The 23,065-nt window shown below is 41.4% G+C and overlaps 7 protein-coding genes across 7 annotated transcripts; 2 read left to right on the plus strand and 5 right to left on the minus strand.

Annotated features, from left to right (window-relative positions):
* Window positions 1-209: 209 nt before the first annotated feature.
* K444DRAFT_415982 (uncharacterized protein) lies at window positions 210-1,560 on the minus strand. Its single transcript, XM_024872664.1, has 2 exons — window positions 927-1,560; window positions 210-874 (listed from the first exon to the last, which is right to left on the minus strand). Exons 1-2 carry the CDS (start codon window positions 1,204-1,206, stop codon window positions 390-392), a joined length of 765 nt encoding a protein of 254 aa, XP_024735679.1. The 5' UTR covers window positions 1,207-1,560; the 3' UTR covers window positions 210-389.
* On the minus strand, window positions 1,171-4,100 carry K444DRAFT_415969 (uncharacterized protein). Its single transcript, XM_024872663.1, has 5 exons — window positions 3,603-4,100; window positions 2,721-3,543; window positions 1,611-2,663; window positions 1,326-1,393; window positions 1,171-1,271 (listed from the first exon to the last, which is right to left on the minus strand). The coding sequence occupies exons 1-4, from the start codon at window positions 4,035-4,037 to the stop codon at window positions 1,332-1,334; spliced, it is 2,373 nt and encodes a 790-aa protein (XP_024735680.1). The 5' UTR covers window positions 4,038-4,100; the 3' UTR covers window positions 1,171-1,271; window positions 1,326-1,331.
* Window positions 4,101-4,927: 827 nt separating this feature from the next.
* On the plus strand, window positions 4,928-8,187 carry K444DRAFT_590667 (uncharacterized protein). Its single transcript, XM_024878155.1, has 9 exons — window positions 4,928-6,201; window positions 6,259-6,373; window positions 6,421-6,697; window positions 6,765-6,807; window positions 6,962-7,018; window positions 7,081-7,208; window positions 7,257-7,461; window positions 7,512-7,677; window positions 7,726-8,187. Exons 1-9 carry the CDS (start codon window positions 5,095-5,097, stop codon window positions 8,025-8,027), a joined length of 2,400 nt encoding a protein of 799 aa, XP_024735681.1. The 5' UTR covers window positions 4,928-5,094; the 3' UTR covers window positions 8,028-8,187.
* A 351-nt stretch (window positions 8,188-8,538) lies between these two features.
* K444DRAFT_613606 (uncharacterized protein) lies at window positions 8,539-9,253 on the minus strand (the record flags this gene model as incomplete). Its single annotated transcript, XM_024880384.1, is given in 4 exon segments — window positions 8,539-8,667; window positions 8,679-8,972; window positions 9,012-9,042; window positions 9,145-9,253. Coding segments are annotated over 2 exon segments (204 nt in total), but the record flags the coding sequence as incomplete, so codon positions are not given.
* Window positions 9,254-14,165: 4,912 nt separating this feature from the next.
* Window positions 14,166-15,346, minus strand: K444DRAFT_630461 (uncharacterized protein; the record flags this gene model as incomplete). Its single annotated transcript, XM_024883215.1, has 2 exons — window positions 14,166-15,159; window positions 15,207-15,346. 2 exons carry the CDS (start codon window positions 15,344-15,346, stop codon window positions 14,166-14,168), a joined length of 1,134 nt encoding a protein of 377 aa, XP_024735683.1.
* Window positions 15,347-17,840: 2,494 nt separating this feature from the next.
* K444DRAFT_531683 (Di-copper centre-containing protein) lies at window positions 17,841-18,922 on the minus strand (the record flags this gene model as incomplete). The annotated part of the gene is made up of 4 exons (XM_024875014.1): window positions 17,841-18,150; window positions 18,203-18,369; window positions 18,433-18,535; window positions 18,588-18,922. The coding sequence occupies 4 exons, from the start codon at window positions 18,920-18,922 to the stop codon at window positions 17,841-17,843; spliced, it is 915 nt and encodes a 304-aa protein (XP_024735684.1).
* Window positions 18,923-21,123: 2,201 nt separating this feature from the next.
* K444DRAFT_530582 (uncharacterized protein) lies at window positions 21,124-22,951 on the plus strand (the record flags this gene model as incomplete). Its single annotated transcript, XM_024874913.1, has 5 exons — window positions 21,124-21,183; window positions 21,266-21,484; window positions 21,548-21,895; window positions 21,948-22,088; window positions 22,145-22,951. 5 exons carry the CDS (start codon window positions 21,124-21,126, stop codon window positions 22,949-22,951), a joined length of 1,575 nt encoding a protein of 524 aa, XP_024735685.1.
* Between the last annotated feature and the right edge of the window lie 114 nt (window positions 22,952-23,065).

Genomic DNA, 23,065 nt, shown 5'->3' on the forward strand with positions numbered 1-23,065 from the left:
GGTGGGCGGAAGATTACCCTGTCGTACAAAGTGTTTTGCATTCATAATTCAAGCGAGCCCCTTTTCGAAGCGAGTCACGTGAATATTTACAGGTTTGCTGAAATGCTTGTCGCCACTAGTTCAAATCGAAAATCTTGAGCATCCTAGATAGTGTAATCTTGGAATATAAAGAAATAGCTTTTTTTTTTTTTTTTTTTTTTTCGCACACCACGGAAGCTATGAAGCTAGAGAATCTCTGCTCTTATTTCTTACAGCTCGCCTTTTGTCAATGGGGAAGTCACGTGTCATGGTGGGGTAATCAGCCGAGGCCAAGCTTTCAATGAAAAGACTTTCGACTTCTAGCTAACTTCTTTCAACAATTCCAACCTCTCCCCCTCGCCTCTTCTGAATCACATTACACTCTTCGTACACGAAGAAGGCGCTGCAGCGACGTTCTCAAATGTTCTTGGCGGCGCAGAGAACTGTCCTCCAAAGTTGGCAGGGACTTTCGGGGCCTGGGCCGATTCCCCAATCCTTGCCCCGCCGTCAATTCCTGCGGTCTCGGATACCGCGTGTGTAGCTTCTGTGTGTTGGAAAGTGGAAGCAGTAGTCTCCGTCTGTTGCTGATCGGATTCCGTCGACCTCGTCGTAGGACTGTTCTCGAGCTCGTTGACTTTGGCCAAGGTGGCCATGATCCTGTTGATATGTCGTGACTCTGGAGTGGGCTCTCTGCGCATCTCAGTCGATGCTCTTGGGTGCCTCTGCTTTTCAACCCTGCCCTTGAAAGTTCTATCTTGCAGCAGCCCTTTTGCAGGATGAGACTTGGGATGGTTAGACAAAGTTCCTTGTTGCTGAATGGCCGATGCTTTTTCAAGTTCGCGCACACGCAAACGGTCTATCCGGAGTTATTCATTTGCAAATTGAAGCTCTCCAGAGAAAGAACTTACGTCGTTGGCGCCCCTTGTGCCTATCGAGGGCGTATTGTGAACTGAATGTGCCGTCACAGGTTGAGCAATGATGCTTATTGTCTCCCAAGGATGGTGGAGAAGATTGCCTGTTGGAATCCACAACGTGAATGCTTTCATTGTGAGTGACCACGTTGCCTTTGTCTTCGGATGTGGTTGAATTCGGAATTTTAGGCGGCTCAAGTGGCTCTCTCACTCGTTCTCCGAGATCCAGGCGCCTCCAACGGCTTTCGATGAACTGTAGACTATGGCTGATCCTCATGTGGCTGTGAAACTCGTCCGCAGTGGCGAACTCTTTGCCACACCTAAAACATTTCGAACAAGATTCTACTGGGGTTTAGAAATTTATCAATTCAAGAGGTGTTCCTGTGATCAACTTACTATTCCTCAGATGTCTTTGAAGATTTGAAATCTGGTTGAACTCCTCATTGCAGTTCTCGCACACGTATCTGTTGTCCGGTTCAGCATTTTCTATATTGCGGAAAGAAACATCTTGGCCTAGCCGTTGACGCTTTTGAATCGTGGCTCCCGTGGGGTGGTCAGATTTCTGGTGCTTTCGAAGAACTTCATTGCTTGGAAACTTCCGCGCACAAATTTTGCATCGGCGGCATGATCCTGTAATCCGGGTCAGGACGTAACAACTAATTTGAACATGGAATATAGTACCGTTTCTTTGATGCCTCCGCAAACTATCCAAGTTGGATAGGGAGGTGCCACACGCAGGACATACATAACCGTCCCCGGCCGTCCGAGTACCCGGTGCGCGTTGAGCGGGCACTGTTCTCTCTGATCTCATGGCCTCTACTTCTGCCCTCGTCATGTCTGGATTCGGTTCGTACGGATCTCCAATTGATGTCAAATCAGAAACGCTGCCGCTGTCGTTATCCTCGTCGCGCCGGTACTCAGACACAGAGATTCGTTTGGCTGACAAGAAGTCAGTCGTATTCTGCTCTAGTCGATCATCTATCGATCTAGAAAATATATATCCAGCTGATTTGCACACTCTTTGGTCTTGTGCATAATCTGTTCTACCGCACGAACTTGGTCCAAGACCAGCGGTGTCAGGCCGGAGTGTTGAAGGCGATTCCAAACTCTCTCGCCGTGACCTCTTCAAATTCCTACTCGCGCCAATATTCTGCATCTCTGAACCGCCATGTCTGATATCTGATATTTTGACCGTTATGTCCTTCTTGTAGATGCAATTGCAGTTCGTTTTCGACAGTCCAGGGACAAAGTTGTCGGTCTGGATAATGGCATTGGATCGGGGATTGAGCCAATTTGCGGGTCCTGCATCGTAAACTCTCAACGATGCGTGGAACCACGACCTGCTGGTGTCTCCTCTTAGACCTCTGTCGTGCGTCGTAAACGTCCTCATTGGTGCCGGCCCTTGAGTCATCTCGAGAGTCATGGTGCCGAGGGGTTCGAGCGCGAACTCATACCTATTGTCTGTGGCTGCGGTAGTTGCCTTAAACCTGAGACCCGCGAAAAACAAGGAGTTGAATCGAGAATGGAGAGTTTCGAGGATTGGGTCGACCACTTTAGGACCGCCGGCATGGCCACTTTCAGACGAGACTGGAATAATCAGGAAGGCAGCAGCATTGCTCAAGCGATCGGCAAGCAACCTTGATCTTATTGGGAGCAGTCCTTCTTTGAACTCGCTGCTTGCGAGAAACCGAGAGTATGCAGCCGTCTGCAGATTGCGGAGCCACGCCCAGTCGCCTGTATTCGTTAGTTTGGGCTCGGTAGTGATCTCTGCAGGACATAGATGACACTCACGATGTTCCAATGCTATCTCCTCAATTGATCTCAGAAATAAAGAGGCGCCGCCCTCCTCCATGAATGGAGGGAAAGGGGTGTTGAATACCCAGTCGTTCAATGCAGCCAGGACCAAAGCTCTCATAAGTATTGGAGCTTCGAAGTGTGATATGCACTCTTTCAATCGTAGTTCTAGATGCTCTGGGGTGTTGGGCAGATTCAAACATGACAATAACAGCGCCTCAAGGTCAGAGCCGTGATCAATAGCGGTACTGAGTTGTAAGTTTGTGGTGTCACAGTTGCCTAGTATTGATTCGAGCTCCGATTGGATCTGGTCCATGCTTTCGTCAATAACCTCGACTTGCAAAGACCGGCTTTCAGATGCATCCAGGTCGAAAAAGTTAGCTGCACTTTCCAAGTCCATGTTAAGTTGCTGCAATTCCCAAATCGTGTGGTGGTAAAGGCGAAATTGTGATTCTTTCGGGTCTTGACCAAAAGACTCGCGGTGCTGCCGTGCGTTGTCTGAGTTTTGAAGCATGGCCAAGAGCTTCCGTTTTTCTTTCTCGAGAATTGCGATTTGTCCATGCAAAGACACGGTGTCTTCCTCCCACAATCTTTCTACCCTTCGAACAGCGTCATGGTGAATGTCGATAGATTGAGACCGCTGCCAACCACCACCTCGTGGCGAGCACCTTCTGCGAATGTCGATCCGCGGTTGAGACTTCGATGGAGTTGTTGCGTTCATGTTTATGGAAGCTTCCGAACAAAGAGGTCCGTTCGAAACCACAGTGTGGAGGCGGAGACTTCTTCCATTTGTGGAATTTAGACCGCGATTCGAAGATATCTTGACAACAGCTTAGTATCTCTTCCGGTTCAGGGATATTCACCGTGTGAAATGCTCACCAGATTTGGAAACAGCTTTGGCGTTTCCAGTGCTTCTCTTTCATTCCGTTCGCTTGGTTCTTGATTGGTTCTACTGGTTTTCTGTGGCTCTGAGTGAGCATGTGACTCGTGGAATCGCTCAACAGCCACATCGATTTGTGGTTGAAGTTCTCTTGCAAGATGTGGAAAGCAAGCTGAACCCTTGAGAAGTATTTCGTCGAGACGAGCGTAGTCCTTTACGGACCTTTTTGGGTCTTTATCTTTTCGAGCCAGGTCAATTAATTTATCTTTGACCTGTTTCCAGGTGAAGGGATACCCTCGGCCAGTTTGCCGTTTCCTTGATTCCCTAAGCAATTTGATGATAGTGGTTTCGAAATCGATCCCGTTCTGGCGACAAAATTCTAACCATGCAATCAATAATACTAAATCAGAAGTTATCCAGATGTTGGCAGCCATGATTGGGGCCGATCGCGGTCTTGGGAGAGTCACAAGAAAGTGAAATGATCGATCCTGAGATTGTTGTTTGAAATTTTGCGAGATGGAGCTGGTGGAAGGGAAATCTTGCGGCTCAAGCGACTCCGTGGAGTTTGCCGCCGGCTTTGCTTTCCAGAAAATGCTCTGCGTCGGTGGCTGTGCCGATCATCAAAGCAGAAACAGTGCAATTAAAGGAGCGGCTGGGCCGGTATTCCAGGTTGTGTGCTACAACGAGCGGTCCTGGCCAGTCACGAAATTAGGATCCTTGTCAGCTTGACTTTTTGTACGACACCAAACTGTCAGCTGCCTGACCAAAGTGAGAAAAAAGGTGCCTTCCACGAACCAATTAACTCTCGCCCCAGCTCTCTGAGTTGAGATGCGGTTCGTCTCTTACGTTCGGGTTTCTCATAATCCTCCCAGTGGTTGGTGCTACAATTAGAAACCCGCTCAACGATTCCTCGTCCTTTCAGCAGCTCGTTGTCTCGCTATTCTCAAACACAGACGAGCACCCAAGTAGCGGTGGCTGCATTGGCCCCGCATGATTCAGCCATGGCGGGCGTGTGAAAGAAATGGCGTGTGCCGATTATGCCTCCACGCGGCAAGTTGGTGGTACAACTGTGGCACCACAGGAAGACGTCCTTGATCACGGAGGCTTCTGTCAGAAAGTCTCACCAGGATTCCGAAATGAGTGGTGCAGCTTTGTCCATGCTCAAACCCTTGTAATGCTCACAGGGCGTTTACCGACCAGTTTTTGCTCCGTTTGTGTGCACAATTTGGTTGGTGAAGCTCTTCAAATTATCCCAGCAGCTCCTTCCAAAAATTCCTCACAAAGGGGAACGTGCTCATTTTGGCCCGATAAGGAGAGTACGGACGCCTCTCGTGCGTTGTTTGAAGCATGTCGGGTTCTTGTTCAGTTTGAGGCTCTGTAAATTTACATCTCGTCCCAGCTTTGCAGATTTTCTAACACAAACGTCTCGTCTGCAACGGCTCATCAATCGCAACTATTTCAATTTCATCGACGGCAATTCAACTCTAGAAGATGGCGTCTCGCCAACTTTCCATGGAACGGCCGTCCATGACTACCATGGCAGAACGACGCACAACCCTCGCACAAAGGACAAGGTCAGGCCTCCAACAGAGAAATTCTTCTTCTTTCCTTAGACCAGCACCGCCTGGACATCAGCATTCGAGGGTCACCTCTGATTTTGCAAGTGTTGACTACAATGATGCACACCAAGTCGATGCACAACTCGATCCGAGGAAGAAGTTCGTCGTTGGCATCGATTATGGAACGACTTTCACATCTATATCTTATTACGCCATTGAAACCGAGGGAAGTGAAAAATCGGCGAGGGCTGCAGACATCAAGACCGTCAAAGATTGGCCTGATGCGCCATATGAAGCAGATGAACAGGTACCCACCCAAACTTGGTACTCGCCAATTCCCATGAAAAGAGCTCCGCTCAATGAAAACGAACAATTCGATGCCCCAAAATCGAAGCCGAGCAGTACACAAATTGTGGAAGAAGAGTATGAGGATGGCAATGAGAATGAGGCCGAAAATAGATATACAGGAAAGGGCCTTTCAACTCCTGCCGTTGAAGAACAAGGAAGAAATCAATTGAATTTTGCCGAGCGTCAGTCAGCAGACTTTTTCTGGGGCTACTCAGTCCAATTGAAGCGATACCAGGAGTGGATTACCCGCGACTCGAATCTCCTCGTTCAGCGACCGAAATTAATGCTCCTCGGCACAACTTATACTGAGGGTGATCGGAAAACCCTCCGCAGGCAGATCACCCGCTTGATCAATCAAGGGATCATTCGTAAGTACGGAAAACGAGCAGACCCCGACGTTCGAGATGTCCGGGATGTCATTACCGACTTCTTGATCAAAGTATTTGAACATACCAAAAACTACCTGGCGAGAAAAGATGGGTATATCAAAGGTTGTCCTGTCGAGTTTGTGGTCACTGTCCCTACTATATGGACTCAGGAGGCATCCAGAATACTTCAATTCTGCGTGGAAGCTGCCATTAAAGAAACAGAACTTGGGTGTTTGAAAAATGGAAGCGTCGATAACTTGTTTCTAATTCCCGAACCGGAAGCCGGACTAACCTGGTTGCTGCAAATTACTAAGGCAATGGTGGTAAGTTCCAGTTTCGGATTCATGGCATACATTCATTTTCGGTCTAATTATTTGCAGGCCGGCGAAACGATTATTAATCTAGATGCGGGTGGCGGAACAGTAGATTGTGTTACGTATGAGATCGACACTTGCTGGCCGCTGAAACTTGGTCGCGAGGTGGTAAACCCAGGAGGTATATTTCATCATGGAATATTGAGAATCGTGTTTGACATCATTCAGGAGATAATTGTGGGAGTAGCTACTTAAACGAGAGGCTCAAGGAGCATTTACTTGTGCGGTTGCGAGATGAGACATACCTCGAAGACAACGGTCTAACACGGGAAGCCATTGTCGACAAGCTTGCCGCGTTAGATTTCGAACCTCGGAAGAAAAGAATCAACATCTATGACCAACCCGATGGTTGCTTCTGCATAATCGGCTTGAAAAGTGACAGGAGCAGGCGCTTGGCAGGAGAATCAGAAAAGCGTTTCGGGATGAATACTGTGTTATTAGACCAGTAAGTGACTTTGCCGGAGAAAAAGATCAATGGAAGAGCAGTTGAAAATGCTAAGCTAACACCACAGGGATGACTTTGATGACATATTTTCTCCTATCTTGCAGCGTGTCGTAAGTAATCTAACATCTTCTCTTCTACCCCAAAATAAGTCCACCTTCTTTTGTGTGGATCTCATTTGGGTCTGTAATAAATCACCCTGACCTAACAACCACAGAATCTTCCCTGACTAAATAGCTGCTAACTTCTGTGTGTTTTGTGCTCCAGTGGGAAGTTTTGGAAAACCAGCTCGACACCGCAAGGAGCAAAGGGAGAACGATCAACGTGAATCTCCCCACCTCGTCTTATGCGCAACCAGAAGCTCCATTCAACTAACAGAGAAACAGAACGTCTTTCTCTTAGGCGGATTTGCTGGCTCACCGTCTCTGATCACGGCTCTCCGTATGGCTCTCAAAGAATATGCTGCGAAAGAAAATATTACTCAAATCAGACTCATTGAAGACACGAATAAAAAGTAAGTTCATAGCATCTTATGAAACCGATCTTGTCTAATATCAGAAAGGAATGCAGCAGTCTCGTCCGGAGCAGTACTTCGGGCATTGAACAAGAAGAATGGACCTCGGCGGTTCGCACAATCAAGTTATGGTTTTCTGCGCCGAGAGCCTTTCCAGCCTTTTCTTTTCAAAGCACATTCGCAAACAACACCCAAGATCGACAAAGTCGACGGCGAGCGTTACGTGGACGTTATTAATTATTTTATGAGAAAGGCTAGTTCTTCCTCAAAAGCTCTCTCAGGAATATAACTAACTTGATTTAGAGCACTTTGATATCTTCAGTACATGAATTCCCACCTATTAGCGCGATCCATACATTCGAAGTCGATGAAAATGGGCCCCTTCTAGAAATGAAGTGCGAAGAATTGCTCTACGTGTCAGATACAGCCACAGAGTCTCATTACACATTGACAAATCGCAAGAACAAAGGTAATATTATATTTTACTTTGCAGTCCCTAATCTAACAAGTTTCGCAGATGCTCAAGGTGCCGGTAGAATCGTTACAGATGTCACAGTCCTCCGCGACAAAGGTCACCTCGAAATCATCTATCCCAAAGCCGGTCGTGATGGGGTAGTACACACGAAACCTCACTACAGAGTTGTATACGACCTTGTGGTTATTGTCGAGGGCCGAAATCTGAGATACGAAGCACGATGGCCTGCTCTCGATGATGATGCAGCGATAAAGAAGAGGAAAAGGGCTGGCAAGCCAAAGTATCTGGTCTTGGAAACCGCACAAGTCAGCATAGCATCTGCCTTTCTGCCAGGCACAGGATAGCGGAAGGAATTTTATTGTGATTGTCATTATGCAAAAGAAATTCAATGAAGTTAGTGTTGCAAGGCACGCGACAACGATCTCCATAGTGTGGACACTGTAGATCGTGGTTGAACTGCAATGCCCATACCGTCACGAATCTTCTCACTTGCGAAAGTCCGAGGCATCAAATTTCTACTATATTTAATTCAAAATTGCGTTGAAACAGTGAGCAATTACACAACTCGGGTCCGTTACCCTGACATAACTAATACCCCGCACCAAAACACGTCCCGCATCAAAAACACGCGAATTTGCATTTTGCCCGGAGCTTTCATAATTAATTACTTTATAATCACTTATTCAAACAAAATAACATAAAATTACAGGGTAAAGTCAATTAAGGTCTTGAACTTATGTGATTTAGTTTTTTTATCTAAAGTATTATAATAATATAATTAGATATATACTCATTTTTGTGATGGCGGGATCGAGGCAATAATACAAAGGCTCAAAGATCCAGGAAAATCCCATATATTGAGAATACTAAGCTAAGGAGAAGAAGGAGAGAGAGAAGGAAAGGGGATAAAAGGAGGGAAATACTAGCTAAAACCACTGAAACGCCGGCTAGCTAGGTGAAACCAGTCATGTGATAGCCGCCCCCCTTTGGCCCCTAGCCAGTGCCGTTACATTACCCCCCCGGAAACCAAATCTGAATGCCCTCATTCAGGTATATAAAGGAAATAGGGTTTGACGAAATCCCCAAAACGGCCAGCTTTTAATAGTTACTGTCTGACTAATAGCTACCTCTACCTTTACCTGAGGCTCCAGAACTAGCCTCAGACCCAAAATCGTCTATAGAACCTAAATTATCCCCAGAATCGTCCGCAAAACTATTTACAGAACCGTCCAAAGAACCAAGCTCGTCCAGGGAACTATCTATAGAATCGTCCGTAGAGCCCGAATTATCTGCAGAGTCCAAATCGTCCCCAGAACTATCCGCAGAACCGTCTAAATCGTCTGCAGAACCGGAACTAGCCTCCGTATCCGATTCAAACTCGGCTCTAGAGCTAGCTTCGCCAGGATCTTGTCGGCTCTCGGTCTCCTCAGACGATAAATTATTGGCAGGAGAATATTATATATAAGCCTTTGGGGCAGAATCGTCCGAATCGTCCGAATCGGAGGAGTAGTATCGTATAAGGGGCGGCCGTACGAGAGGCGAACGAGGGAGAGGCGAATGAGGAAGGGGCGAGCGAGGAAGGGGCGAACGAGGAAGGGGCGAACGTGAGATAGTTACTTCTATTTTAAATCGGCGAACTGGAACCGATTACCGGGTTTCTTCCGTTTTAAGTCGGTAACCCGAAACCGACCATTATATCTCTTCCGTTTTAAGTCGGCGATCCGGAACCGACTATCGTATCTCTTGTTTTAAATCGGGAGACTGCTAATTCTTGGAGGGGGGTACCGGTTCTTTTACTCTCGTTAATATCGAGGAAGGTATGCCGTCTGCTCTAGTTAAGGGCCAGACTCCGAGGTTAACTAGGTTATAAAGGGCAGGAGTCTTTCTTCTTTTAAGTTAGCAGAGAACTGACTATTAGGTTATTATCTACTCTAGTTAAGGGCCAAACTCCGAGATTAACTAGGTTATAGAGAATAAGAAATATTATCTGCTCTAGTTAAGGGCCAGGCTCCGAGATTAACTAGGTCTTAAAGGACGTATCTTTCTTCTTTAAGTTCGGGAAGATTACCTATTAAATATTAGGAGCAGAATTCTGTCCTTACTCCCTAAAGATAAATACGGGTTCTTTACTAGTAGTATTATATTGCCTCTATAGGCCAAGTCAAGTAAGCTTAGTATTATATAATAGCAGGATTAAGGCAATAGTATAAAGGTTCAAAGATCCAGGAAAATCCTATATATTAAGAATACTAAGCTAAGAAAAAGAAAGAAAGAGAGAAGGAAAGGAAATAAAAGGAGGGAAATACTAGCTAAAATTACTAAAATACTAGCTAGCTAGGTAAAACCAGTTATATAATAGCCGCTTTTCTTTGGCCCCTAGCTAGTACTATTATAATTTTTGCTTATATTATTTCTGATATAATTATTTTACTAATTTAAATAATTACTTCTTATTATATTATTACTTTTATAAGATATCTAGTCTTACTAGATATTTTCTACTTAGTTAATATTACTAAAATATCTTTTTTTTTACTATAAAAATAATAGAAACTAGCTACTTCTTTAGTACTTTCTTAATAAGCTTATTAGCTAGCTTTAAATTCTTTACTAATTATTTCTAAATACCCTTAGCCTTCTTATTTATTACTTTTTTTACTTTTTTTAATTTATTTCTAAGAATATTTATAGTTCTTTAAATCTTTTTTTCTAATTTAGTTTCTTTCTTTATAATTATTAGCTATTCTTTCTTTCTTTAATACTTTCTGGCCTTAATAATTTTTCTAGAAAAGTATAATTAATTAAATTCCTATTTGCTTTATTAGCAAGATTTAAATAAATACTTTATTAATTCTGCTTTTTTTAAAACTTAATTACTTTATATAAATCTCGATTTTATATTTTAAAATAAAGATTTATATAATAAAACAAAATATAATTAAAAAAAAGTTATCTTAATTTTATTAATTACAAATTATTTATTATATAATAAATAAAATTAATTAATTAATATTATAAATTTTAAAGAATATAATTTAGTTAGGATTTTTAAATAATATAAATATAAAATAAGTAATAGTTTTAATAATAAAATTATTATTAGTTAATTACGTCTCTAATTTATAAAATACTAATTAATTTTTTTTTATAAATGCTTTTTTTTTTAAAGATTTCTTAAACTTTTACTAAAAAAAGCTTTTATATATTTTATTTCTTTATTATTATATTAAGTTCTTAAATATATATTATTAATAATAGTTAGAAAAACTTAATGATAAAAGACTAAAGCTAATAAGTTATATATTTTAAAGCCAAAATAATTAAATTATTTATTATATAAAATTAATTATAATTTTATTAACTTATATATTTATAAGATTTCCCGGTTTGCTGTTATATATTAAAAGTAGTAATTTTTATTTTTTAATTATAAATATATAAGCTAAAATACTAATAAATTTGCGACTTTTATTTTGCTTTAATTAAAAGATTTTAATTTAATTCTAGAATAGTTCTAATTATAATTCTTTTTAAAAATTACTTATATTTTCGGCTATAATTTAATATTTCTTAATTATTATTATTAGCTAGTAAAGTAAATATATATTAGTAAATACTTAATATTATATATATAATAGAATAATAAATCATTATTATTTTATAAGTAAAAGCTCTTTAGCCTAATAAAATAATACTTTATAAATTAGCTAATCTAGTTTTTTTCTAGTAGCTTTCTTTTAATTTCTTTTATAAGATTTCTTATAATATAATTAATTAGTAGTATTTCTCGATTATTAAAAGAATTAATTAAATAAATTAAATACTTCTCTTATTTAATAGTTAAATATTAGTACTAAAATAAAATTGCTTTTTCTTTAATTTTATAAAACTATAGATTTATCTAGAAATAGTATTATAATTATATTTGAATTTTCTAGCTATATTAGTATAATAAATAAACTTTCCTCTTTGAATTATGGCTATTGCCTAGTTAATATAACTTGATTTAATAAATTTATTGCGTATTTTGGTTGTAGTATTAGACTTGTTTTAATATAGAACGTGTTTTGGTACGGGACTTCGGTTATTTAATCCCTCAAATCTTGTCCCTTAAAGCTCGGAAACCGATTACAGGCCACCAGACAGCCATCTTGTAACCTCTACTCGGCTTTGGGATACGGAATCTCAATATTTCTCCCGAAATCACAACTGATTCCATATTACTAGTAGTTCAAACTGGGTACTACCAAATTAACTATATTATAGCTTATAGAAACGAGAAAGTCCTTAAGTCAGAAATAGCTAATGAATTAAGAAAGGCGAATTTAATTAGAGAGCTATTTTATTATTATTATTATTATTATTATTATTATTATTATTATTATTATTATTATTATTATTATTATTATTATTATTATTATTATTATTATTATTATTATTATTATTATTATTATTATTATTATTATTATTATTATTATTATTATTATTATTATTATTATTATTATTATTATTATTATTATTATTATTATTATTATTATTATTATTATTATTATTATTATTATTATTATTATTATTATTATTATTATTATTATTATTATTATAGTTATTATAGTTATTATAGCGGAATTAAGGCAATAATTAAGGCTCAAAGATCCGAGATTTCCATATATTTATTGAGAGGGTAATTTTGGGGTCCTGTAAAAGAGTATATATTTTATATAAAGGCTAAGGTTTACAAGTGCCCAAAAATCAGAGTTTTACTCTTAGCGCCATCACGTGCAAAACAGCCCTTTTAACAATATTGAGAAGACTAAACTAAAGAGAAGAAGAGAGAGGGGGGGGGGAGAAAGGAGAAGAAGTACTAGCTAAAACGACTAAAATACTAGCCTAACCGGTGAAACCAGTCAGGTAATAGCTAACCCCACGTGACTCTAGCCAGCGCCGTCATATTACCCTCCCGGAAAACCAAATCTGAATGCCCTTATTCAGATATATAAAGGAAAATAGGGGTTTTGACGAAAACCTCCCAAAAATGGCCAGCTTTTTAATAATTACTGTCCGGCCAATAGCCACCTTTGCCTGAGGCCTCAGAACTAGCCTTCAGAACCGAAACTGGCTACAGAATCGTCCGCAGAACCGTCTATCCGTTATGCTGCGGCCAGCCTTGGGTTTTGCTTACAAATTTTCTCTCAACTTCAACTTCAAATACCTTTCCACAAACAAATAACGGGTATAAATGCTCTTATATACATTTAGAAACCTTTTAAAACTATATATAGAGCAAGCTTTGCTTAAATTTTATTAATATTCTAGAGATTAGAAAGAGTTGGAAAAGTAGGACTGTTGATGTTCCTTTAATTTAAGCGAAATCCAAGGCTGGCCGCAGCGTAACGGATAGAGCCCAAATCGTCTACAGAACCGTCCACAGAACCAAGATCATCCGAAAAACCGTCCGCAGAACTGTCTACAGAATCCAAATTATTCGCGAAGCCAGAATCGTCTGCAGAATCGTCTATAAAACCGTTTGCAGAGCCGGATTCGTCAGGGTCTTATCTGTTCTCCGTCTCCTCAGAGGACAAATCATTGGCAGAAGGACATTGTATATAAGCTTCTGGGATATAATTGTCCGAATCAGACGAATTAGCGTAAGGGTATTATATAAGGTCCCGTTTCGTAAACTTCAAATACCAGCATTTGTTAGTAATTAAATACTAGCTTTTAGTTATTACAAAAATAAGTGTTTTGCATTTTTTATATACTAGTATATAATTACTAGTATTTGCTCCCAAACAAATCGCAGTTTTTTCAGAACTACCCATAATATATAGTTCTGAAAAAAACTGAATATTTAAATACTAGCTTTTGCCCTTTCTAATTACCTTTATAATACTTCTTAAGATATAATATTTTAATTATTATATAAATATCGCGCTTTTTATATAATTTTTACTATGAATTCTTTTTTAATAGAAAAGCTATAATAAAGTAATTAATTAATTAATTACTTTTACTTTAGAAGAGAAATAATTATTAGGCTATAATATCCTATAATTATAAGAAGTAATTACTAAAGAAAAGTAAACCTTGAGATTTAAGATTACTAGAAATTACTTTAAAACTTCTATAATTGCAATAATTATTAAGTATTTGCATTTTGCGAAATACTTCTAAATCATATAAATACTAGCTTTAAATACTAAGTATTAAATACTAGTATTTAATTATTAGCGAATGCTAGTAATTAAAAGACATGTATTTATACAAAACAGGGCCTAAGCTAATTGTATCTATACGGTTATTGGGGTAATTTCTAAAATACTTATTCTAATATTTAGAACCCCTAATATTTGCCTGCTACTTTATCCCTCATTACGCATCAGGTGCGTCTCTCCTTCTCTAAAGCCTCTACTTATTCAAGCGCTACTAAGAATGCAACTACGCATACAAAACTGCAACTAAAGGTAACGAATCATCTTTATGATTTAATCACCTGCAAAATCATACCCATAACCAACTAAGATAGTCGAATTCTGAACCGTAAAATAACTCCCGCTGCCAACTGGATCCCAAAAGGCAACGCATTCCCAGACTGTTGTGGTATCCACATTCTGTACCAGGTGGAGGTCGATGGCCCAATATGCTTGATTGAAGCTGAATTGCATGCAATTTGTCAAGGCCGTGCAGGCATTTTGCGTTGAGGGAAACTGCTGGGTAATGGGTACAAGGAAATCATTGCCGGGATTGTTGTAGCTTTCGGTGTAGCCGCAACCGTAGTATATCTGATTATACGTGGCTTGTCCCGAGTTGAATGAGGTACCTGGGTTGCAAGCGTCTGTCTGTGGTATACAAGATGGGCTGGCACCAGAGGTAGAGGTAGAAGGTAAGTCGCTTATAGATGAGAAAGTTGTAGTTGATAAGACTGTACTGGAGCCAGGACTCGAAGAACTGGTGGAACTTGAGGATAATGCTGCCGGTTTTGTAGAAGATTGAATAGATATTGCTAATGTAGAAGAAATCAACTGGCTTGTAAATGGCGGGGCGGTTTTCAGCTCAGAAGAGAGGGAAAGGGTTATAGATGACGGGAACTGCGTAGAGAGCTGATCCGTTGTCGTAGCAAAAGGGGTATGGCCAGTAGGTGATGCTATCGTTGAACTAGATTTGATGATTGAACTCGAGGCAATGTTTGGGTCAGCTAAACTGAGTACAATATTCGAAGCTGACTCCGATTGTTCTTCGTTTGAAGATGAATGAATAGTAGTTTGAGTCAATATCGTTGTTGCATGTACAGAAGTATATGTGTTGGCGACTTGATAGGTTGTACTTGATTTCGGTACTATAAGGGAAGATGTTGCGCCGTCCTCATTCGTGATAGAGGCAAGTGGTGACACAGATGTGAAGGTCAGGGTGTTCGAATCTGTCTTTGTCAATGCCACATCACTCGTAGCAGGCATCTCCATGGCCAAGGCATATGTTTCTCTATCGAAAATGTAAGCACTATAATAACATCTGGACAATTTATTTACGAGGAAAAGACGTAGGTCTGTGGGTACGGCGGTTCAAGGTTGGATACCGTGAGAGAGAGGCAGATGCCAGCGTCAAGGATGGCAGCATCCGTTAATAATGCCAATCCCACAACCAGGATAAATAAATGGAGGAAATACATCCTGGCGGGTAGAAATAGTAGAGATTCTCGTTCTCGTTCTTTGGATCTGTAGCTTGTATTGCCGGACTGGAATGCCAGATTCGCGGAAGAAACTAGGATACTTTATATTTCAATCTAGCGCCCGTTCTTTAGAAACATAATCACGAATAACATAACTATACGCGATGTGAATAGCTAAAGCATGGTCTGGGCCTTGTATTCTATTAAGGTGGTCAAATAGTGGGCATATATCCTGCGGCGAGGCATGCATCTGCATGCCTTGAGTCAATGTCTTAAAAGTCCCTTACCTAAAATAACTCATCTCTCCTGGGCTGCCCTCCAATGAAATAATAAACGAACTGCAACCCAAAACGCTTTATTTTATCTTTATAAAATGCTCGATATTGCATAAAGGTACAGAATAATTTATATAAAGACATGTATAACCAAGAGCCAATTTATCTCGAAGCCACTCGCGGCGGATATAGCAATACCTATTTCCCTTTAAAGGAAGACAATTCTCGCCTATATTAGAGGGAAGACACTAACGTATAGCCCCACTCCGGCGCCCTAGTGAGACTCATCCTGTGCTACTAACTAACCCACTTACCCCAGCCCCAACTATTATAGCGGTCAAAGCTCAGGTTGAGAGCTTTATAGAAGCGTCTCATTACCCGAGGCTTAGATGAATGGTTACACAGCATTTATAAGCAAATAAAAAGATAATCCCATAGACATTCGTACAAGGGCCCGTTTCGCAACCCTTGAATACTGGTATTTCTCAGTATTCGAATACTAGCTTTTGTTTATTATAAAAATAAGTGTTTCGCATATCTTTTATTCAGGGTCCATTTTGCAACCCTTGAATATTTGAATACTGCTCATATCATAATACTAGTATTTAGATATTACAAAAAAATTATTTCGCTTTTTTTTAAAACTAGCATTAAATACTAATATTTAGATACTAGTATCTGCTCCTATACTAATCTCAGTTTTTTCAGAATAACCTCAAAATATTAAGAGTTGAATACTTGACTTTTGCTATCTTTATAAGCCTCTCTAGAATATAAACTCTTTCTAAAGCTATATATTTTGCAATTCTCTAAAATATATATTATATTAATATTCTTAATAGCAAGTAAGATAAGGCGCAATTATTTCATTAATTACTTTTTTATTTAATAATAAAATAAATTCAGGTATTAAGATATTATAATTATAAAAAGTAATTACTAATTATTAGAAAAGAAAAGGTAAGAGATTAGTAAAGCTAAAAACGCTAGCGGAAATGAAGCTAAACCCTCTATAATTATAATGATTAAGTATTTTTATCTGGAGAAACAAGTTTAAACTATACTAATACTAGCGTTTAATAATCGAGCATTAAATGCTGGAGTTTGATATTGACAATATTCAGTATCTAGCTTATGTGAGTCGGTGCGAAAACGGGGCTCCATTAGCCGTCCGCTCATCCTCTCCGGCCACACCTATAGTCTGGTTACACGCATAGTTTGGCCACACCTCTCTTCTAACTGTTCCTGTTATCTAACCACTTTTGTTGCACAGTCACTCTCGTCGTCTGGTAACATACACGCAATAAGATATTTATAAGTGGCTCGTTATTCGAGAGTATAAAAGTTGGTCTGCGACGACTCAATACCTCCTCGTGGTATAGACTGGAAACCTATAGCTTTCTGAGGATAAGCTATAGGGCTAAGATTAAGTCAATTACTATTAATATACTGTGAAAGCGTCACTTCTTTCGAACGCTCGCATAGCATCACTCGAAGAGGCTTTCCCTTATTAATAATCCTCTACAGCTACCCCTCCTCCTCCTTAACACGCGACAATACGTCCTCCTCAATTCGCGATAATACGACTCGTTCTATATATATTGTAGAGGGAAATTGGGGTGAGTACCGTGGCCTACTCGACTTGTCTACTCTCTTGAGAAGGCTATATGGTGGAGGAATCCTCTTGCAAAGGCAGGCCCGATAACGCAACGTGGCGGATACGAGGGAGAGACCGTAAGAAGGGGTGGGGGAGGGAGGGGGAGGAGTAGAGGAAACTTGGTATTGTGCCTTCGTATATCGTCGATGCGCCTATCTAACCTGGTGGCCACCTCAACCAGCGAAAGAGGTTTACAGTTACAAGCCTTTGGCACGTTCGCTCATACTAGAAATGCTTTCTATAAGGTCTACTGGGGCACTGAAATACCGCGGGATTAGGGACCCGGGGCTGCTCGTAAGGGACGTCTTTTTACCCCTTGTGGTTTTTGGCTTCTTTTGCGAGCAGGACTCTGTATATAAATATCCTATAAGCTTAGCACGTCCCCATACCCTTCGGGAGGTTTAGTGGCCAATCATAGCCCGGACGTAAATAACTATTAATTAATCAATCAATTAATCAAGAGTATAAAAGTTAGACGGAACTTTAAAGCTTTGAACCACTAACGTAATTACATGTGAAGGAGTCCCACGATCTCGCTCCTCACTAAACGGAGGTACACGCATTAGTAGTCATACTCATAGCATAAGTATCCACCTTCCGCATCCATGACATCATAAATCGTAACGTTAGGAAGGACTCCCCAGCTCGACATGACGTAGTCTAATGTGACTTCTTCATATCCACCTGAAGGTAGCGGCTTTTGTGTTGTGTATCCACTTATTTGGTACAAGTTGTTTGTGGGATCAATGTTTTGCCATGTCCACCAATTACGATCAATGAAGCCGTGGTGGAGGAAAAAGCTTGGGTCACCAACAGAGCTGTCCATATTGGACATAACGCCACCAACTCCTAAATGGCCACCAGCATGGGGACTAAGAGAAGTATTAGTCTCTGTGATCATTTCATTGGGGATAGTAATCTTACCCCGCAACTACACATTCCCACATAGAAGTATAGTTGGAATATGCGTTGCAGTTGTCAATATAGGTACTACTCGTTTTGGCACTCGCATTATCGTTAACATTGCGTGATAAGCAGTGGACTGTTTCTTGAGTACCGGGGCCAATATATAACGTAGTATTTGCAAAGTACTACAATTTTAATTTTGTATTAGTTATAATGGTCCTAACGTATAGAGCTCAAGGGGATCTTACGCCACTGGTTACACAAGATGATGCTCCAAGAGAACCAAAGGTATCAGGAGAGAAAATGGTGGAGCTCTCAAAATCACCGGAATCAATACGCTCATCCCACCAACTATACATGTCATTAGCACGTAGATATCATTGGAGACAGCATAACATCTTACGGAACAGGTCCACCATAGTTGCACTGGGTCTTGAGGATCTCGTGGTGGACATGGACGAAATAGCGGTGCCACGGAAGGAACTGGCCGACGTCGTGAATGATAGTAGTGAGGTTTTGGTGAAGGGCTTCCAAATCGCTATACCGACTTGTTACTGCTGCAAGCCCAGTCTGAGCCGGTAGGTTCATGAGACAGATCTCGGCATCCAGGTAGGCAATTTGCTCAGTACTCGTGAGGTTTCGCCACTCTTTACGAACCTCCACAATGGTACAGTTGGATGAACGAGTGTTAAATTGTGGTGAAAATGCAGCTGCAGTCTTCACTATAGCGACGCCCATCAGTAGCGACAGTACTGTTCTGGCGAACATGTTGAACCAAGCAAACGGAACAACAGCTCGGTAGAGGAGCCTGTGTGGCAAAAAAATGCAAAAAACAAAAAAGGAAATCCTGGAAGACCTTTGAGAAAAGACGGGTTGTAGCGGTTGCGAAGAGTTGTTGATTAAGCTGGTTGAGCAAACACAAGTTTCTCAAGACGATGGCCTTATATACCTAATAATTTCAACTTTTCTCACTACCTTGTACGGACCTCAACTCAACAAAGTCAATTCATCGTTCTGGAAATGGTGAGCTGCCCTCATGGGATTCGTCATCCAAAGAATGCATGCATTCACATCCTTACAGAGGATCATTGTTAAGTGCTCACACCGAATTGGGCAATAGCAGAGACATAGAGATTGCTCAAAGGAGATTTCAATTCCGGTCTATCAGGAGTTGCATCCGAAATTGCTGGCTACGATGGGTGGGGTCGGTTAGATTGAAATTCGTAATGTTACTTGAAGAGGGACGTACGTCTTGTACCATTATACGAGGATCGCCTCAAAGAGTGTGTCCTTTAGGGGGAATGGAGCCCTGCAACTAAAATTGGCTCTCTTTATCGGTTCCCCCTCAACACGGATGTATATGAACCAATGAGATAACATCCTGGCTCAAATTCAATATTGGAGATACGACCTTTATTATCGTTGTGGAAAATGGAAGCTGCGCATCTAAATAGGATCCACTGAACTTAAGATCTTGTTCCAGTAAGCACCAAGATCAGAAGATCCGCTATCCTTGGCTGTTTTCCCAAAGCTGTTTTATTACAGTAGAATGATCTGTCTGCGGTCCCGGCGTCGCGAACCTAGCAAGGGGTACCGGGCCGTATTCGTGCCTGAATGCAGTGAGCAGGTCATTACGCGTACAAGAGGATTCGAGGCCCGACCCAGGATACAGTGCGAGAATCAAGCCCACGCTTTTTAGCTTTTGGCACAGGGGATTGAGAGTTTAAACCAGGAAGGGGGACGTGCTCGAATGAAAGCTGATCGTTAACCTTAATCGTACGGAAAGCGATAAGGATCAGAAGACCAGGCGATTTCGAATCCGGTTTTCGACTTTCGACTTTCGACTCGGCACGTGCCACCCTGCCAAAAATCGCAAACACCCATATATTATGCCTATATACTATACCCCCTTCCTATATCTCTATTACTACTTCAAATATTTACTTTCTCTCTCTCTCTCTCTCTCTCTAAGTATAAGGATAAGAGAGGGGAGATATGGGAGGAAAGGAGGGGGGAGAGGGGCCAAAGTGAGGGAACTTGATCAAAAATTTATATTACTAAATTTTTAGTATCTATAGCCTATAATTATAGGGCTTCCTTTTCCTCGCAAGTCGCATGCCTTGAAGCTCGCTTTTCGATTTTCGCTGTTCGATTTTCGCTTTTCGCTTTCCTCTTTCCACTTTCCACTTTTTACTTTTCACTTTTCACTTTTCACTTTTCACTTTTCACTTTTCACTTTTCACTTTTCACTTTTCACTTTTCACTTTTCACTTTTCACTTTTCACTTTTCACTTTTCACTTTTCACACTTTTCACTTTTCACTTTTCACTTTTCACTTTTCACTTTTCACTTTTCACTCGCCCTCCCCCCCCCTCCTACTACTCACCTCTCACCCCTCTCTTGTATATATATAAATAAGAATTAAAGAGAGAGTAATATTTTTAAGTAGTACTAATGGGTAGAGGTACAGGGGCGTGGTATGTGGGTGATTTTTGGTGGGGTGAGCACGTGCCAAGTCGGGCATCAAAAGTCGAAAACCGAAGTCGAAAATCGCTTGATCACTTGATCCTTATGGCTTTCCGTATAATCACGATTGGGTTACCGTTTTCAAACTAGTTTCCCCGCTTGTGGAGGCCATGTTGGCCGCATTCGTGGCCAGTCAGAGTTTTGACCAAAGCACGATTGAGTTACCGCTTTCGAACTAGTCTCCCCGCTTATGAGGCCACCCTGGGTGTATTCGTGGCCTTCAGAGCTTTGACCGAAGCACTAGGCTACTCGCTGTTGCTTATTTGGATGTCAGGGCGGCACTTCACTGGTGTATTCTCCACGAGAAGAACACCTATTTTGGAGCTTCAATTTTCACTTTCTTCCGGCATTCTTTCCGGGAATGCGACACCTCTTCTGTTATCACGATATTCTAAGCTGCACCGAAGCCAACCATGGTGTACTGCGGGAGAGCTAGCAGAGCTTGCTCTAATTGTCGGCTGAGAAGAATCAGGGTACGTCGTTGAAAAGCAGCGTACTGATGTGCCTATCAGTCGTTTAGTTTTAAGGTGTCTCCTGATTTTAATTCGCTTCAAGTGCAACCTAGTCGAACCCGCATGTATGCAGTGCTTGAGGGCCGGCAAAATTTGTCCAGGATACCGGGACCAGCTGTCCCTCTTGTTTCGCGACGAGAGCGCGAAGGTCATTAAAAAAGCACGTAGCCTTGAAATTCCACGCAGGTGTCGCGAAACTCGCCAGAACGAAGAGAGACCGAAGAAGAGCCTTGATGTTTCTGTTCTCCTGCCTTCCAATGACGTCGGGACGCCTCGTGATGCCCAATCTTCTGTTTCAACTGAAACTTTCGGGACGCAATTCCAGTCTTCAATCTTAGGGAGTCTCTCACTTCATTCTCTCCTCTCCTCGACGAGCTTAGAAGATTTGGGCATCACTTTCCTCACCTGCTATGTGGCTGTCATTTCGCCCTTTGCGACGGCTCAATCAAGTGCCTCTTCATCCCCTCTGTTTACCAGCAAAGCATCCGTCGACGCAGTGTCCTGTGTAGGTCTGGCAGGCCTCTCCAACGTGACTAACAATCAAGACCTTATGATGATTGCACAGCACAAATACGCAGCAACGATACGGCATGTCGGGGCAGCCCTTCAAGAACCTGTCAGTGCTGATCTGGATGACACATTCAGAGCGGTGATAATGCTGGCTCTATTTGAAGTGTGTCCCTGGTCAATTATGAGTTTTGATTCAAGCTGATCAACATTTACAGGTAGTTAATTGTACTTCGCAGTCGGGGAAGGCATGGGGCCTACATGTTGATGGTGCAGCAGCATTACTGAGAACGATAGCCTCAAAACAGCCTCCGCGCCAGCCAGGTCTTCGAATGCAACTACATTTTTGTTTCTTAGCTGTATGTCTTAGTGATCTATGGTTACCGAAGAAAGCCCTGACGTATGACTGATGCAGTTTATTCGATACCTTCAAAGCGGGCAGAATGTTCCAGCAAGCTTTTCTGAATGGTCTCGATATTGCCGAGACTCTCAGTGTCCCGCAGACTACCCGGCAGCGTCTCTTGTGGGGATTGTCAGTCGATTTGTCGATTTACACGCATCCATCAAATCAGTACATACTCCTAATGCCGATATCATTGTTCGGAATGCTCTGCTATGCGAAGCAGAATTAGAAGAGTGGGAAGCAACGCTTCCTGGACACTGGGGATATGGCGCCGCATCGCCGAGAGAACCAGAATCCAGGATGTTCAACGGGCAATACTATATCTACAACGACATCTGGATTGGTAGAATTTTGGATCACTATCGGTGGTCGCGCATCCTCGTGAATGAAATGCTGCTAATATATATTGGGAAAATCGCGCCACACCCACTGGAATATAATACACAGCGAACGAAATCTCTTGCAATAATTTCCCAAATGGCCACAGAAATTTGCGTTAGCGTTTCTGGTCAGCTTTATTGTAACACTCTCCCGATATCAAAGATTAGATTGGTCCCGGCTACATCTGGCTTCTTTTTGCTTTTATTTGCTGTGGCAGTTGCAGGAAGCTCATTTGGTGTATCTGAGGAGTTGCATGGCTGGGTTGCCAAGTTGCTAGAGGAGATTGGGCATAAAATGGGTATTAGAAGGGCTCTAATGTTGGTACCTGCGATGAAGAAGCAGCGAGAACGTTGGGCACAAGATGTCGAAGCATTACCCCACCATGCTATGGTTGGTATAGCCAGGGAACGGGCAGTATGGGACAGGGAACTCTTTTAAGATTCAACAATCTCTGGAGGAGCTGGCGCTCGGCGAAGCTAGAGGATCGCACCAAGGCAAGGCTGGATTATAGACATAAGGATATTGATTTTTGATATGTATAGCCCTGTTTTG

This window comes from Hyaloscypha bicolor, assembly GCF_002865645.1.
Source record: "Hyaloscypha bicolor E unplaced genomic scaffold K444scaffold_87, whole genome shotgun sequence".
Classification (NCBI taxonomy): Eukaryota; Fungi; Ascomycota; class Leotiomycetes; order Helotiales; family Hyaloscyphaceae; genus Hyaloscypha; species Hyaloscypha bicolor.

Excerpts from the sequence above, each read along its gene's own strand:
- K444DRAFT_590667 (XM_024878155.1), top strand. The coding sequence starts at position 5,095 with ATGGCGTCTCGCCAACTTTCCATGGAACGGCCGTCCATGACTACCATG. Across the intron at positions 6,808-6,961 it reads CTCCTATCTTGCAGCGTGTC|TGGGAAGTTTTGGAAAACCA; the intron begins GTAAGTAATCTA and ends TTTGTGCTCCAG. Across the intron at positions 7,019-7,080 it reads GCAAAGGGAGAACGATCAAC|AACGTCTTTCTCTTAGGCGG; the intron begins GTGAATCTCCCC and ends ACAGAGAAACAG.
- K444DRAFT_415982 (XM_024872664.1), bottom strand. The coding sequence starts at position 1,206 with ATGAGGATCAGCCATAGTCTACAGTTCATCGAAAGCCGTTGGAGGCGC. Across the intron at positions 875-926 it reads GCACAAGGGGCGCCAACGAC|ACCGTTTGCGTGTGCGCGAA; the intron begins GTAAGTTCTTTC and ends AACTCCGGATAG.
- K444DRAFT_415969 (XM_024872663.1), bottom strand. The coding sequence starts at position 4,037 with ATGGCTGCCAACATCTGGATAACTTCTGATTTAGTATTATTGATTGCA. Across the intron at positions 3,544-3,602 it reads CAAAGCTGTTTCCAAATCTG|ATATCTTCGAATCGCGGTCT; the intron begins GTGAGCATTTCA and ends GCTGTTGTCAAG. Across the intron at positions 2,664-2,720 it reads GGAGATAGCATTGGAACATC|GCGACTGGGCGTGGCTCCGC; the intron begins GTGAGTGTCATC and ends TAACGAATACAG.